The sequence below is a fragment of the Prionailurus bengalensis genome, chromosome C2 (assembly GCF_016509475.1).
Source record: "Prionailurus bengalensis isolate Pbe53 chromosome C2, Fcat_Pben_1.1_paternal_pri, whole genome shotgun sequence".
Lineage (NCBI taxonomy): Eukaryota > Metazoa > Chordata > Mammalia > Carnivora > Felidae > Prionailurus > Prionailurus bengalensis.
Window position 1 is genome coordinate 149178383 of NC_057350.1, and position 15899 is coordinate 149194281.

The following is a 15899-nucleotide window of genomic DNA, read 5'->3' on the forward strand; positions in this document are numbered from 1 at the left end:
ACAGGCAGAGGAGGGAATAAAAGCTGGGGACAAGAATAGGGGTGGGCTGAGAAGGGAATGAGAATGTTGGAGGGGTTAGCTCAGCCCCACGTTTTTGATGGGGCACTATTGGGGCATCTTCCATTTAGGACTCTCTCAAGTCAGTTTTCCCTACCCCATGTCATAGTCCTCTCACGTCATAGTCCTCTTTCTTTGTGGGTGAGAATCTTGGAGGGAGGGAACTTCACTTACTAATCTGCTCTTCAGTCAAAATCTCTGTGATCTACTTTCTGATAATTCCTTTCTAGTCCGTAAAGGGGAAATTTGGGTGTTTGATTTTGCCCAGCTTTCAGAGGAGCTGCTGCTTAAAAGCGGAACGCTTTTCCAGAATTTCATAGGTGACTACCCTCATGGGCAGAACTTCACGAAGGACTAATTTCCAAGTTCTCACCGATGACAATTAAAAATGAACGCACTCTGGATCCAGCGGGAGTACTCTCCCAGGCCTCAGCCCCAGCTCCCCTCTGATCTGGTGTTTACTGGGGAGAAAGAAGGAGGAGGTGGAAGTCATGCTGCTGAATGCGGGAGGTTCAGCCTCATTCCGGGTCTGTGGAGATGCCATTGTAAGCATGGGGTTGAATGGGGTGGAGGCGGACGGAAGCAACGGTGGAGTCTGCCCTGCCAACCAACTCCTCAGCAGAGTATGATGAAATGAGGACCAAACCAGGAGGCTCGGGTGCCAGAAAGCTGGCTCCCCCACCCCCACAAGCACATCACAGAAGGGCCCTGACCTCACTCTAAGCTCCGACTCCAAGTCTGAGGGGCCGAGCATCTCAAGTCCACACCTACAACTGTTCACAGGGCGGGTGGGCACCCCAGGCCGCCACCAAAGCCAGCACGTTGTTAGACGAGAACTTTCTCGGAAGCAGAAGCGTCAGACACACCTCTCTCTGAGGGGCTTTGCCTCTCAGAGCTGGAGCTGCCTTTAAACTCTCCAGCCTGGGAGCCATGAGAAGCTGTTTGCTTCAGCTCTCGCCAGACGTCAGGGTACTGTCTACAGATTGCTCTCAGGAGTAGAGCCGTCCTTAGTGGATATCTTCCCTCACGTGACAAGTGTCCTTTCTCTCTGTTGCCTCTCTGGCTGCCTGCTGGCTCCTTTTCTGTCTTGCAGGGCCTCATCCTGGCCAGCCTTCCGTAGCTGCTGCCTGTGAGCTAACTGCTGCGGTCAGAGTTCCTCTCTTCTGTGCCCAGTTGCCTCTGAGAACCAGGAGTGGACCTCCCGACCCACTGCTTTGCTTTGTTTTTGTCCCCAGGAACTTCTGCACTATTTAATCGGTACCCTGCTCCTCCTAATCGCCTCCATTGTGGCAGCCTCCAAGAGTTACAGCCAGAGCGGACTGGTAGCTGGAGCGGTGAGGACGGTCTCGGGGGACACTTCACGCACGAGTTCACCTCTAGTACATTTTCTTCCTGACGGGCAGCGAAGGGATGGTTTCCTGGGGCCTTTCTTCCCTAGAAAAGTACCCATCAGTACCCGCCTCGATCCAGCCAGCAGCAGTCTCCAAAGAGCCTTAAACTTGGGCCCACAGCAGAGGGTCTCAGCAGGTGGACCGTCAGGGTTTCTGGCACACACAGATGGCCCGTGGCCCAGCCCTCTCTCTCACGAAGCCACTGCTTAAACCAGGGGGCCATTCGGCGTTAATGCACATGCCCATTTGAGTCATGTGCTTGTGGCTACCTCGGTGTTGTGTGGGCAAAGATTCCAAGGCCACGTTAGGGCCCACGGGAAGAGGATGTGATCAGTTAGTGATACCTGTCACGAGTGCTGGCTTTGCTGGTCCCGACTTATAACCATATTCAGGCCAGGAAGTAACACTTTTAGACCTTTCAAAGGTGAGAATTGATCGATTGATAGCCTGAATAGAACCATGGAAATGTATGAAAATAAGAGTGTTGTGGGGCTGTGTTTACCACCCCCCCACACACATATTTTCATATGTGTGTATACTATACATATATATGTATTATTTAAAAAAATTTTTTTAATGTTTGTTTATTTTTGAGAGAGAGAGAGAGAGACAGAGCACGAGCAGGGGAGGGTCAGAGACAGAGGGAGACACAGAATCCGAAGCAGGCTCCAGGCTCTGAGCCGTCAGCACAGAGCCCGACGCGGGGCTCAAACTCACAAACCACGCGGTTATGATCTGAGCTGAAGGTAGACACTTAACTGAGCCACCCAGGCGCCCTTGCATTTATTATTACTTAACGATGCATAGATTCCTGCAATCTGGTTTCTGATTTAGCTCACTGGTTACAGTTTGGTGGCCTGTGGGCCAGTATGGATTTGCCTCATTTTGAGTTTTACGAAAAGCTGCACGGGACAGTCACTCTTTCATGTACGTGTTAACAAAATTCTCCAGACTTCGGGTTGGGAGTGGTTTAGTGCCTGGAGTTCCACTGAGGGGTGGGGTCTGTCCTCCAAAGGTGGGGAGGGGGGCAGCCAAGCCTCTCAACACTCATGGGCCTTCGGTGCCTCGCGCAGCCACCCCTCCCCACCCCTGCAATCCCCAAGGACGGGAGTGAATGCTACCTACAGGTTACCACCTGCTTGATTACAGGCCGGCTGGTGCCCACTGTGTCAGAGCCACACGGGAGGCTCCCACTGGGTTTTAGGATTCAGGTTGCACATAACCGTGTCTGTTAGCCTTAGAATTCCAATAAGCCCCATTTATCATACACCGTCTTTGTGCCTAGGACAAAGCCTGGGCCATGAGGGAGCCAGAAGAAATAAAAAGACACGGACCTTGCTTATGAGAAAATGGTAACCTAGTTCAGGAGTCAAGGCCAAGGCGCATGAAACAATTAGCAAACAAGGCATTGTTGTCCAGAATAGCATTATGTAGCGATATAATAAACTGTTCAATTATGCAGTGCAGACAGTTGGGGACCGGGATAGTATATAATGTGCTAATTGTGCAGGACAGACAATGAGGGGCTAGGACAGGCTCCAATAGGCTAATTATGTGGTGCAGACAATCGGTACAAAGGGAGCCAAGGAAAGGGACCTGGGGGAGGGGAGCGGGTGTGGGCCTGTGGGGGCAGCCGCTTATGTAAGCCAGAGGCCGGGCCTGAAAAGAAAACCAAACCCTGGAAATCCTGCCCGTGGCCTGGCTGCTCCTGGGCTCCTCCTATTGTGTGTCAGCCGTGGCTCTGGCCGCGCCGCAAACCTGAGGCCATGTGCAAGTCTGGGGACATTTGGGCAAAAATACAGAGCAGGGTTCTGTTGATTCCTAGGGCTCAGATCCCATGTCTGGCCCTCGCTATCTCTGTGGCCCTGAGCAAACTAGTTGACTTGCTGTCCTTCCTTGTCTTTAGCTGCCAAATGAGGGGGAGGGGAGGGTACCCGCATCACCCAGCCGGAAACGTGGTAGGAGTTTAAAGGATCAGCACACCTAATGGGCTTAGCACACGGGCGGGCACATAGCAAGTGGTCAATAAATTATACTTGCTGCAGCTGCTGGTGTTGTTGACAAGCAGGGAAATGGCTACAGGCTTCAAAGTTTCATACGAAGACAGCAGAGTCTCTTCGACCATCAGGAGCCTCACACGAGACCCTTTTCCTCCCTGGGCGCCCTGTTCTTTCTTCATCGTTAAATGAGGTTGGACTGGGCTAGGTCAGCTTTCCTAGATAAGCTGGGTCAGCCGCTTGAGCACAGAGTGGAGCCTCAGAATAGAAAGGTGCGCTGCCCTATATATATTTTAGGCTAATACTGTTTAAATGTTTGCAGACATGAAACTGCCTGTCAGGGCTTCAGCTTCAGGCTCTTGCCTGGCTATAAAGTGAGACAGAACAGAAAGCCATTAATGAATGAAATGCAATGCTGCCACATCAGTGAGGTCCCTTTGAACATTAGAAATTTAAAAACCTAAATTAAAATACACAACTTCACCTTTTTCTCTTTCATTAGCCCCGGGTAATTACAGTCCGGTGTCTGGGCCCCAGCTTAGTGGTAAACACAAACCCAAACGTGGGCCCTGAAGTTGCCTAGAGCGAGGAGAGCCAGGAGGTGAAAGCCAGAGCCTGGCTGCCAGGCCTGCGCTAGGGCCCCTGCTGGGGGAGCCGTGGACACAAGGCCTCGTTCCTGCACCTGAGCAGGGACCGGGTGGTCCGCTCCCGTGATTCCCCGGGGCTCCCTCCTGGCCACAGCTGGTCCAGAAACAGGTGCAGGGATGAGAAACAAAGGGCGGCTCGCCTGAGTGATTGGCCCTCGGCCTGGGAACTTCCTTTGCTCTCTCTCCTGTGTAGATCTTCGGTTTCGTGGCCACCTTCCTCTGCCTGGCGAGCATATGGCTGTCCTACAAGATCTCGTGTGTGACCCAGTCAACAGGTGAGTTCTGGTTGCCCGAACACAGATGATCTCTGAAAGTAGAGTTCCCTCTGCTGGGGAACGGGAGGACGGCCTGGTCTGGAGTTCAGCAACAGGGAAGGGCCGCCCACCGTGAGGCGTTGGGGGGGCCGAGGTGGAAAGGTGTCACCCAAGGTTCTCTGCTCCGCACTGTCAGCGCAGCGCCCAACACGGGGCTCGATCTCACAAACTACAGGATCGTGACCTGAGCCGAGATCAAGAGTCGGACGCTTAACCAACTGGGCCACCCAGGTGCCCCGGTGAAGCATTTTTTTTTTCTTTTTTTTTTTTTTTTTAAACAGTGATTTTTAAAATTTTTTTTTAACGTTTTATTTATTTTTGAGACAGGGAGAGACAGAGCATGAACAGGGAGGGTCAGAGAGAGGGAGACACAGAATCTGAAACAGGCTCCAGGCTCCGAGCTGTCAGCACAGAGCCCGACGCGGGGCTCGAACTCACGGACCGCGAGATCATGACCTGAGTCGAAGTCGGCCGCTTGACCGACTGAGCCACCCAGGGGCCCCAGAAGCATTTTCTTTAAATAAGTTCCCTCATGACAAAAATAAAGTGTAGAGAATTTTGAAAATGCAAATAAGAAAAACAAAATATTTTTAATGAAAACCGTCTATCATCACACTACCCAGAAATAGCACCTACTGGGTGTCTGTCCTTCCAGTATTTCTTCTCTCTGGTTGGATGGATGGATGGATGGACAGATACAAAGATGTATAGATACATATGTTGCTTTTGTTAAACGATCAAACTTCAGGTATTATTTGTAACCTGTTCTCATTCTTGTACTTAACCATCTATCAGACATTTTCCCCACTTGTTTGGGGATTCTTTTCCATCACATTTTTTAAAAAGATTGTATGTATGTACGCATTTAGATTTTATTTTTAAGTAATCTCTGTGCCCAACTTGGGGCTCGAACTTACAACCCCAAGATCGGGAGTGGCATGCTCTAAGGACTGAGCCAGCCAGGTGCCCCTCTTCTCCCATCGCTTTTTGTTAAGTGTTTATTTTTGAGAGACAGCACGAGCCGGGGAGGGGCAGAGAGAGAGAGACAGAGGATCTGAAGCGGGCTCTGTGCTGACAGCAGAGAGCCGAATGCGGGGCTCGAACTCAACAACTGTGAGATCATGACCTGCTTGGAAGTCGAACATTTAACCGCCTGAGCCACCCACGTGTCCCTCCCATCACTTTTATTTATTTATTTATTTTTATTTTTAGCGTTTATTTATTTTTGAGACAGAGAGAGAGACAGAGCATGAACGGGGGAGGGTCAGAGAGAGGGAGATACGGAATCTGAAACAGGCTCCAGGCTCTGAGCGGTCAGCACAGAGCCCGACGCGGGGCTTGAACTCACCGACCGTGAGATCATGACCTGAGCTGAAGTCGGCCGCTTGACCGACTGAGCCACCCAGGCGCCCCATTTCTAACTCTTTTAAAGAATATAGTCAGAGAAAGTAAGAGTGAACTTATTTCTAATCTTGCGTGAAAGTGCTGGAAGAGGGGCAGGGGAAATGTTCTTTCTGTGTGGCTTAGCAGTATCTTTTTTTTTTTTTTAATTTTTTTCAACGTTTTTTATTTACTTTTGGGGAGGGGCAGAGAGAGAGGGAGACACAGAATCGGAAACAGGCTCCAGGCTCTGAGCGGTCAGCACAGAGCCCGACGCGGGGCTCGAACTCACGGACCGCGAGATCGCGACCTGGCTGAAGTCGGCCGCTTGACCGACTGAGCCACCCAGGCGCCCCTCTCTCCCATCACTTTTAGTGGCTCTGTGCTGTTGCATTGACTCCAGGGCATGTCTGTGTCATAGTTTACTTGTCTCCTGTCTCGGGTCACTGTGGTGTTTTGTTTTGTTTTGTTTTGTTTTAATTCTTTGCTACTAAACAGTGTTGTAAAGAACACACTTGTAAATATAGCCCCATACTCATCCCTAATGTCTTCTACCTCTAGAATGCATTCCTAGAGGTAACACTGCTGAGAGCTTGACCCAGGTATTTTGATTAATCCACCTTTTTCTTTAGCCCAGCCCTTCCTGTCTTTGTTCTTTTTCTTTCTCTTAAAAAAAATAAAGGAATATCAGAGTGTGTACAGTACATGGTCTGAGTTGTCCCGAAGAAACGTTTCCACCAGCTTCCGATTCCCTCTAGAAGTCACTGACAAAAAGAGAACAGGAAGCTGAGGGAGAGGAGGCAGTCACAAGAGACCACAGGCTGTAGGATTCTGTTTACATGAATCGGGCGGAAGAGACAAATCCAAAGAGGCAGAAAGTAGATCAGAGGTTGCCAGGAGCTGGGGAGGTGACTGCAGGCGGGTGTGGGCCTTCTCTTGGAAGGGATGAAATATTCCAGAAGTATGGCAGTCAGTGTTCGCACAGTCCTGTGAGTACATGGAAACTGTGGACATGAAGCCTACACTTGAGGTGGGTGAGTTGTACGGTAGGTAGATTTTGTCTCGCTGAAGCTGTTTAAGGGAGAAAATCAATGAGGGGGCGCCTGGGTGGCTCAGTTGGTTAAGTGCCTGACTCTTGGCTTCGGCTCAGGTCATGATCTTGTGGTCGTGGGATCGAGCCCCGTGTTGGGCTCTGCGCTGAGTGTGGAGCCTGCTTCATCTCTCTCCTCTCTCTCTGCCCCTCTCACTCTCTAAATAAATAGATACATAAATAAGTAAAATAAATTTTTAAAAAAACCAATGAAGAAAAGTAGAGAATGTAACAGTTATGGGTAACATCTGAAGGTGAAAATTATGACTTAAAATTATGAAGGAAGAGCCCAAAGAAACCGCAAACACAATGAGAGTCCCTGTGACGATAGGCCTGGGTGGGGAAGAGGAGGGATAGAAACCCCCTGTCCCCCCGCCCATACTAATTTTTTTCTTTTCTGTTAGAAATGTATTTAGAGGGGCGCCTGGGTGGCTCAGTCGGTTAAGCAGCTGACTTCGGCTCAGGTCATGATCTCACAGTCTGTGAGTTCGAGCCCCGCGTCGGGCTCTGTGCTGACAGCTCAGAGCCTGGAGCCTGCTTCAGATTCTGGGTCTCCCTCTCTCTCTGACCCTCCCCTGTTCATGCTCGGTCTCAAAAATAAATAAACATAAAAAAAAAAAAGAAAAGAAATGTATTTAGAAGGAAAAAACGAATTCCAATGGTAGTTGCTGCTGGATGGAGGAAGGAAGTGCTCTGAGCAGAGCTGGGGGGCAGCCTCCTGATGTGTGGCTTCTGGGTGGGCCTGCCCTGCCCGCCGTCCTAACTTTGCCGCTTCCTTCCCAAGATGCCGCTGTCTGAGGACACCCTGTGCCCCGGCCCGAGGCAGGCCCTGAGACGGGAGCATCGGGGGGCCGGCGCCCAGGACGGGCTTCTGAACCTCTGCTCCTGTGCCAAAGCCCTGCCCACACTGCTGGGCACAAGAGGGGCCCTCGGCGTCCTCCTGGGCTCCTGAGCCGCTCTCAGCCTTTCTGGTCTTCCTTGGAGAATAGTCCTCGCCGCCTGGGAACGAAAGCAGCCTCCAGGGAAATCTGGTCTCTTCCTCCTGCTCTTAGAACCAACTGTCTCAGGGACTGATGACCCCACTTACCTACCACAGCGGAGGGTTTCTGAATACTCCTGCCTAAATCTGCTTCTACTCCACATTCCTCAGGGGGATGAAGCTGCCTTAAGTCCTCTTATAGAAACAAAGCTCTCTCTGGGGCACCAGGGTGGCTCAGTCGGTTAAGTTTCCCACTTCGGCCCAGGTCATGATCTCACGGTTCAAAAGTTCGAGCCCCGTGTCGGGCTCTGTGCTGACAGCTCGGAGCCTGGAACCTGCTTCAGATTCTGAATCTCCCTCTCTCTCTGCCCTCCCCGCTCACGCTCTGTTTCTTTCTCAAAAATAAATAAATATTTTAAAAAACTAACGAAAAAACAAAGCCATCTCCTAATTTATCCAGCTTGGGAAGAAGCCCGTCTTGAGACCAGACCCTCTTTCTTAAGTGAGGCAGGCCTGCAGAAGCACTGTGTGGTCAGCCCGCGTTGCAGGCCTCAGTCTTAATTACCACTGTGAGTGTGCGTGTGGGCGTGTGTGGAGGGGGGCGTGTGTGCATGTGTTTTGTAATAAAAATATTGACTTGGCCAATTTCTTATTGGACGAGAAAGCTGTAAACCAGGAGTCACGTGACAGGGCCCACAAAGCTCATGGGAAAGCACTTGATGCACCCCGGGCCCCCCTACCCCTACCCCCCCCCACCTCCCCAGAGATGAGAACACTAAAGGATGCAGAAGACCCTGGCCCCTCAAGATTTGCATATTTTCAGAGTAAATGGATGTTAAGGGTGGAAGCCAGTACTGTTCACACAAGACCTAATAAAGCACTACTCACGAGCAGCACAAGTGGCCTTAGAAAAAGAGGGAACTTCTGGTACCTACTACAGCATAGATGAACCCCGAAGACATTGTGCCGAGTGAAATAAGCCAGAAGGACAAATGCTGTGTGATTCCATTTCCAGGAGATTCCTAGAGTAGTTAAAATTCAGAGGCTGAAAGAAGGATGGTTGCCGGAGCGGGGGGGCTGGCGTGGGGGGATGGGGAGTTCGTGTCCAATGGGTACAGCTTTCAAGCGGGAAGACGGAAACGTTCTGGAGTCGGATGTGGTGGTGGCTGCACAGCATAAATGTAATGCCAATGAGCTGCACCTAAAAGCTGTGAAAGTGGTTAAGTTCTGTTACGCATAGTTAAAAAAAACTTTTTTTTAATGTTTACTTATTTTTGAGAGAGAGAGCGCGAGCAGGGGAGGGGCAGAAAGAGAGACACAGAATCTGAAGCAGGCTCCAGGCTCCGAGCTGTCGGCACAGAGCCCAACGCGGGGCTCGAACCCACGAACCGTGAGATCACGACCTGAGCGGAAGATCATGACGCTTACCCAACTGAGCCACCCAGGTACCCCATTATGGACTGACTTTATAATAAGTAAATGTTGTAAATTGATCATTCGTGTTAACATCATATTTCCTGTTTTATATAATAGAGTTTCATATGATCTAGATTGACAAAGTGGGTTTCTCTGCTTAAAAATAACACGTTCAGAAGTCCCTGACAGGAAGGAAGCTGCTGGGCCAGAGCAATGCACCCAGGTTGGAGGCAGCCAGACACTGAGTGGCTTTCTCATGAAGACCACCGGGCGAGTAACTGGAGCCTGTAGACCTTGTAAGGCGAATGAGGCAACCAGTGGCTTGCTGGGGTTTTATTGTCATTTTCTGTGTATATGAAAATTATGCAAATGAGAAAGACCACGATAAGCTCCATGCAGAGTTGTGCAAAAAAGGTAACATCGCGGTGTCAAGGGTGCCCTTTGGCTCAGTTCTGTGGAGCAGTAACAGCCAGAATAATGGTGACGCTGAATATCGACCTGACCCAAACTATTAAAAACTCATTGCCAGGGCAGGGGTGCATGTGGAGGACAGCCCAGGGCTCCAGATGCCCCAAGTGTCGGAGAGAATTTTTAGGCTAAACATTTGAGTTTTAAAAGTTGCCAAATAGGGGCGCCTGGGTGGCTCAGTCAGTTGAGCTTTTGACTTCAGCTCAGGTCATGATCTCACAGTCTGTGAGTTCAAGCCCAGCATCGGGCTCTGTGCTGACAGCTCGGAGCCAGGAGCCTGGTTCAGATTCTGTGTCTCCCTCTCTCTATGCCCCTCCCCTGCCCATGCTCTGTCTCAAAAATAAATAAAAACATTAAAAACTAGTAATAATGAAAAAATAAAGGTTGCCAAATAAACTTTTAAAAGATACACTTCAGGCCGAGCCAAATGCGTGCCGAGGCTTTGTGCAGCCCGCGAGCCCTCGGTTTGCGACCCTACCTGACCCGGTGGTTCTGGGGACGGGAAGGAAGGTGGTCTGGCAGCAGGAAGTCAGGGCTGAGGCCGGAGCGCGCGGAGGCTTCTCGGGCCAGCACCTGCTTCCTCCCGAAACCCCAAGCTAGTGCGCGGGGCGGGGGCCCTCCCCGGGGTCCCCTGCCGGCAGAGTCGCCTGCTGGCGTGCTGCCACCGGTCGCAGCTGGTCTCAACTTTTCTTCTGCGAAAACAAAACCCTGATGAGCAGGTGGCCGCCCTGCGCGCCCTCGCCTAGCAGCGCGCGCCCTCTTGTGGCAGCGGGGCGCAGCGCGGCATTTAACCAACCTTTGTGACTGTGTGCTTCCCCTTGCCTCACCCCTCCCGTCTCTCCTCTCCCAGCACAACCTCCAGATCCTTCCATCCACCGCATCTTTGCTTTTCTTAATATGTAGCTCTACGGCAGTTACATGGGTTGCCTAGAAAGTGCATAGAAGTCTGGTAGTTATCCGTAATTGAAACAGTCACCATGCTGTATGTAATGTGGGCCTCACATCTCTCTTCAGCCACCACTGCAGTGCCGGTCCTGCAAGGGCTGTGACAACTTCATGCCACTGTAACCACACGGCTGTGCTCCAGGCCTCCACTGGCGCCTCTTGACTGTCCTGCGGATGCTGCCCAGGGACCCACCCAGCACCCACACATGTGCGGCCGGCAAGTGCAGGAGACTTCCTGCCCTGGGGTGGAACACTGGCCAATGGGACACAGGAGTCAGTGGATACATCTGTTCTCTCCTGGGACAAATTGTCCTAAGGCAAGTTTTACACCGCTTCTCCAGGGACAGTTCTGTGGGACCAAGGGAACAGTCACACTGAGTGGTGACCAACTCAGTAACACATCCTCGTATCAGCCATCTCCTTCTCAGCTTCACTCCAGATGGTTCGGATGGATATGTGGGTACAGGCAGGAAATATGTGGTGGCTGCATGAATAGCCTCAGGGGTGGCTTTGGAAGACAGGAGTGAGGGGGAATAGGGAGATAACTCCAATGGCCAAAGCCCTGTGCAAAGCATCTGATCATCTACTTTGGTGGAAGTGGCCCAATGAGAAAATATACAGCCTTGGGGACAGGTGAATGGCCAGGGGCCTAGAAAGGGAAAGACCAGTAAGGCCCGGAGGGGTGGATGGGGCAGGAAGCACTAAAATTCTCAACCACGCAATTCATTTGAACAATCCGTGGATTTCCTACAAAATAAAAATCCTGGATAATGAGGCCACTAAATGCCACGGAAAAAAAAGTAGCCCAGAAAAAACCCCCTGCACATATGCGTATATTGTATGATTAAAAGCTCAGGGACCCACAGAATTAAAGGTCCAGGCGGGGCTAGACCGGCTAGGAGCTGTGAGGGTGCACAAACAGCAGAAGGGAAACCTGGGGTGGATTTCACAGCTCCTGTGGAGCCAAGACCTTCATCTGAGCTGATAGCACCCGGACTGCACTAATTGGCGGCAGGACAAGGAGGGGCAAGAATCGGGTATGAGACCGGGTCTCCAGATTCAGCCCCACCCCGAGGAAGCCCCACATATTTCTAAATTTATTAGATACTGGCTGTAGTCCTGTGGCTTTGTGGGCGTTACGTTTGTTTTTCGGTCTGGACTCTGCTCCCTGCTCTTTTGCAACAAACTGCTCGCAGGATGCACACACTGCGACCCCTTTGGGTGGGTCATACAAGGCAGAGGCCAAGCCAAAAAGGGCGTTTACCCATAAAGCTTGCCAAGCATTAACAACGGAAACAATGCCTTTTCCTGGGAGCAGAAAAAGGTGCACTGTCTTCTCCCGCAAGGTTTCACAGAGCCAGGGGTGCCGTGCAAAGCTTCAAAGCTTCAAGTTGAACACCCCTGCCGGCCACCGGCAGCTGGCGTTACTGTAGAGCAGGGAAGCTTAAAGAACGTGGTCACGTCCATGTCCAGGGCCTGACATCATCAAAGCGCATGAATGTGTTGCCGCCTTCGTGCCTGGCTCTTGGTTTGCGGCCTCGGGTGTTGCGAACACTGTTTTTGATCGCCTTTCTAGGGGTGGGGGCAGGGGTGTGGAGGGTACATTTTTATCGCTCTGGATTCGCCGGCGATCGAGCATCAGCGTATCGGACACGGCCAGTATCACGTGCCACCCAGGCACAGCTGATGCGAGACAGACGGGACCGTAAATGAGAATGCAAGTGTCCGGCCTTCCGCGCGACCATCTTGAAAGCTGTGTCACGACTCGGGGGGCTATTTCCCGGTCACCTTAGGACAAACGTAGCCGCCACTACGGAAGCGGCCCCGCAGCAGGACCGGCCGCTGCGCGTACTGGCTGTCGGGGGCCGTCCCTCCAAACCTGGGGATGTTCCCGCAGCCCCCACCCCGAGTCATCAGGCATGTGTCCACCAGAGCGGGGGCCCGAACAGTGACACCTTGGAAGCCATTCAGGCGGGAGAAGATGCCCCGCCCTAGAGCCTCCGGCTCCTCAGACCGCAGGGAACTACAGGTGTCAAGGCGCCGTTGACTGGCACCTTTCGCAGTGAACCCTCCTCCACTTCCGGGCCTCCGACCTCTTGGATTTGAGAACCTCCTCCCGCTGCTGACGGTCGACTGCCAGCGTTACTGAGCTCTAAATGAAACAGTGTCCACTTTCACACTCTCATCTTCCAGTTCGTACGTGGGGCAAGCTCCCGAAAGTCCTAAAGAGATAAGAAAACAGATCTTCCGATTCAGGGCCCAGCCCAGCTCCTGAGCCTGTAACCACCTTCACCAGCAAGCGGTCGCCCACCCATCGGACGGAAATAGTGTTTTCCCTATTGCACTGCTGGCTTAATAAAGGACTTGCCTGTCACGAGAATCAGTGATGAAAGAGCCCCCCCTTCCCCCCCCCCCCCCCCCCCCGCCACTGGCACAAGCAGGTCCCCTGCGATGCTGCAGCCATCCAGGGATGGTAAATGGGTCAGGGCCCACCGCAGTGGACACCCCGTGCAACGGGCTGAACACGGGGGACTTCCGGCCAGAGTGCGCCACCCCAAGATTTAGTAAACAGTATCTGTAACATTGGCCCGCGGCCTGTGTGGTCAGGTGTTTGGGCCACCCAGGACTGGGCTGGCGAAGACATACCATACATCCGGTGCAGCGTCCCCCACCCCCAGAAACACACAGCTATTTAATCACAGACAACAATATTTAAGTTGTATGCGTGGTCATGTGAAGCAACCACATCTAGAGAAAAGCACCTAGAGGAACATGTGGAAGGTGCGGGAGGTGTTAAAACAAGATAAAGTAAAAACTACCAGGCAATAACAATGCAGTAGGTGGGAAGAACTGAGGGGCATCAGTCCTCACGTCTGTGTGTCATTCGGGAGCCGAGCAGGAGTACTGATTACCCTTGTTTTCCTGATGTCAAATATGCACGCTAAAAATGTATCACTGCAGAATTTTAGCTGATGAAAGTGGCAGGAACTACAGTCGCCATTTTGTAAACACAGATAACAGATTCAGAGAAAGGCCAAGGGATGGGAACTTTTAACTAAAAGGTTGACGGGAACCTTCATGGTGGGAGGGATCAGGTGCCAGCATCAGGACCACTCGGGTGCAGTTCGTGCGGGATGGCAGGAGGCACGCGCCATCACCCACAGGAAAACCTTACAAAAAAGGAAAAGACTGACCTCAATTTAAGCAAGCCTTCAGAGCTATCTTTCAGTTTTCTAATCAGAATACGTCATCTTTAAAATAAAGATCCCACCATTTGCAACTACGTGGATGGAACTGGAGGGTATTATGCTAAGCGCAATTAGCCAGAGAAAGACAAATACCATATGACTTCACTCATACGAGGAATTTAAGATACAAAACAGATGAACATAAAGGAAGGGAAAGAAAAATAATATAAAAACAGGGAGGGGGACAAAACATAAGAGACTTTTAAATACAGACAACAGAGGGTTGCTGGAGGGGTTGCGGGAGGGGAGATGGGCTAAATGGGTAAGGGGCACTAAGGAATCTAGTCCTGAAATCACTGTTGCACTATATGCTAATCTGGATGTAAATTATAAAAAATTAATTAATTTAAAAAATAAAATAAGATAGTGTTACAAATAATAAAATAAAATAAAGATCCCATTCTGGACACCTGCAAAAATAAAGTACCTAGGACAAATCTGACGAAAGATGTACAAGACCTTTTTGAAGAAAACCACAAACTTTATTGGAAAACAATAAAAGACCCAAATCAGTGGAGATTCTAGGTTCACGAATGTTAAGTTAAATCATAAATCATTTTCCCCCAAATTAGTCTATAAATTCAATGCAATTCCAAGAAAAAATTAACAAGGGCTTTTTGTGGAACTTGCCAAATCAATCTTAAAATTTTATAGTAAAAAGTATCCTTATAGTAAAAAGTAAAGTGACCTTTCTCTCAATTTTACTGCAAACCTAAAACTATTCTTAAAAAGTCTTTAAAATAGGGGCACCTGGTTGGCTCAGTTGGTTAAGCGTCCAACTTCAGCTCAGGTCATAATCTTGTGGTTTGTGAGTTTGAGCCCCATGTTGGGCTCTGTGCTGACAGCTCAGAGCCTGGAACCTGCTTCGGATTCTTTGTCTCCCTCGCTCTCTGCCCCTCCCCCACTCTCACTCGGTCTTTAGGTCTCTCCAAAGTAAATAAAACATTAAAAAAAAAAAAAATTCTCTCTCCCTCTGACCTTCTCCCCAGCTCAAAGAAAGAAAGAAAAAAAGAAAGAGAAAAAGTGTTTCAAATAACAAAGTGTTAAGAATACAACAATTTTGAACTTGCCCTCAGGTTATTACGACTTTATCAAGACTATGGTATTAGCATAGGTATAGAAAAAAAGCCTAAGGAGGCCAGCCCCAGACCCACGCATATGCATAAACTTGGTAGATGACAGAAGCAGCCGTTGTCTATCAGAGGAGCAAAGAGTCACGGAGTGCTCCTACCGCATACAGAAATCAGGGTACATTCAAGTACTAAATGTAAAATGCAAACCTTTAAACATTTTAGAAAGCGGCAGGGAACATCCGTGACCTTGAGCTAACAAGAATCGATAAGCAAAGAGACAAAGTATCCAGAAGCAAAGTTAAAATATAAATTATAGACTTTGAGGAGATATTTCCAAGGCACATTACTAACAAAGGATAACACCCATAATATGTCAAGAACTCTCAAATGAGTTTAAAAAAAAAAAACAAAAACACACATCAGGGTGAAAAAAAGGCAAAGAATATAAACGAACAACTCACTGATGTGGCGAAGCGTACAAAGTCAACAGCCGAATGAGAAGACGCCCAGGCTCACCAGTCATAAGGGGAGTGTAAAAGAAAATGAGAGACCATTTCAGCCCCAGATCAGCAAAACTCTTAAGCCAAACTAATACTAAGTGCAAGACAAGAATAAGGAAACAAAGCACCCCTGTACACGGCTGACGCGAAGTCTCCACTTTGGAGACCCTTTGGAAATATTTAGCCATGTTGGAATCCCACACATCCTGCGATGCAACAATTTCTAAGTCCACAACCTACACAGAACTCTTGCACCCGTGCGTGAGATGTTCAAAGATGTCTGTTCCCTGGAACACTGGTTCAAACGGTCAAAAACAAACCACATCAAAATTTTTCTGTCAACAGAGGAAAGGTAAGTAAACTGGCAAATTCGTACCGCGGGATGCCAAATAGT

The 15899-nt window shown here is 50.0% G+C and overlaps 1 protein-coding gene across 3 annotated transcripts in view; it reads left to right on the forward strand.

Annotated features, from left to right (window-relative positions):
- CMTM7 (CKLF like MARVEL transmembrane domain containing 7) overlaps positions 1-8290 on the forward strand; it is a 52444-nt gene extending 44154 nt beyond the window's left edge. The window contains exons 3-5 of one of the 3 annotated variants that reach the window (XM_043595608.1): positions 1293-1391; positions 2734-2800; positions 4286-4334. In XM_043595608.1, coding sequence (XP_043451543.1) covers positions 1293-1391; positions 2734-2793 — 159 coding nt within the window. In that variant the 3' untranslated portion in view covers positions 2794-2800; positions 4286-4334. Of the gene's footprint in view, positions 1-1292; positions 1392-2733; positions 2801-4285; positions 4368-7660 lie in introns of those variants that run through there. The other 2 variants (XM_043595607.1, XM_043595610.1) reach the window with 2 other exon arrangements.
- The last annotated feature ends 7609 nt before the right edge of the window (positions 8291-15899 follow it).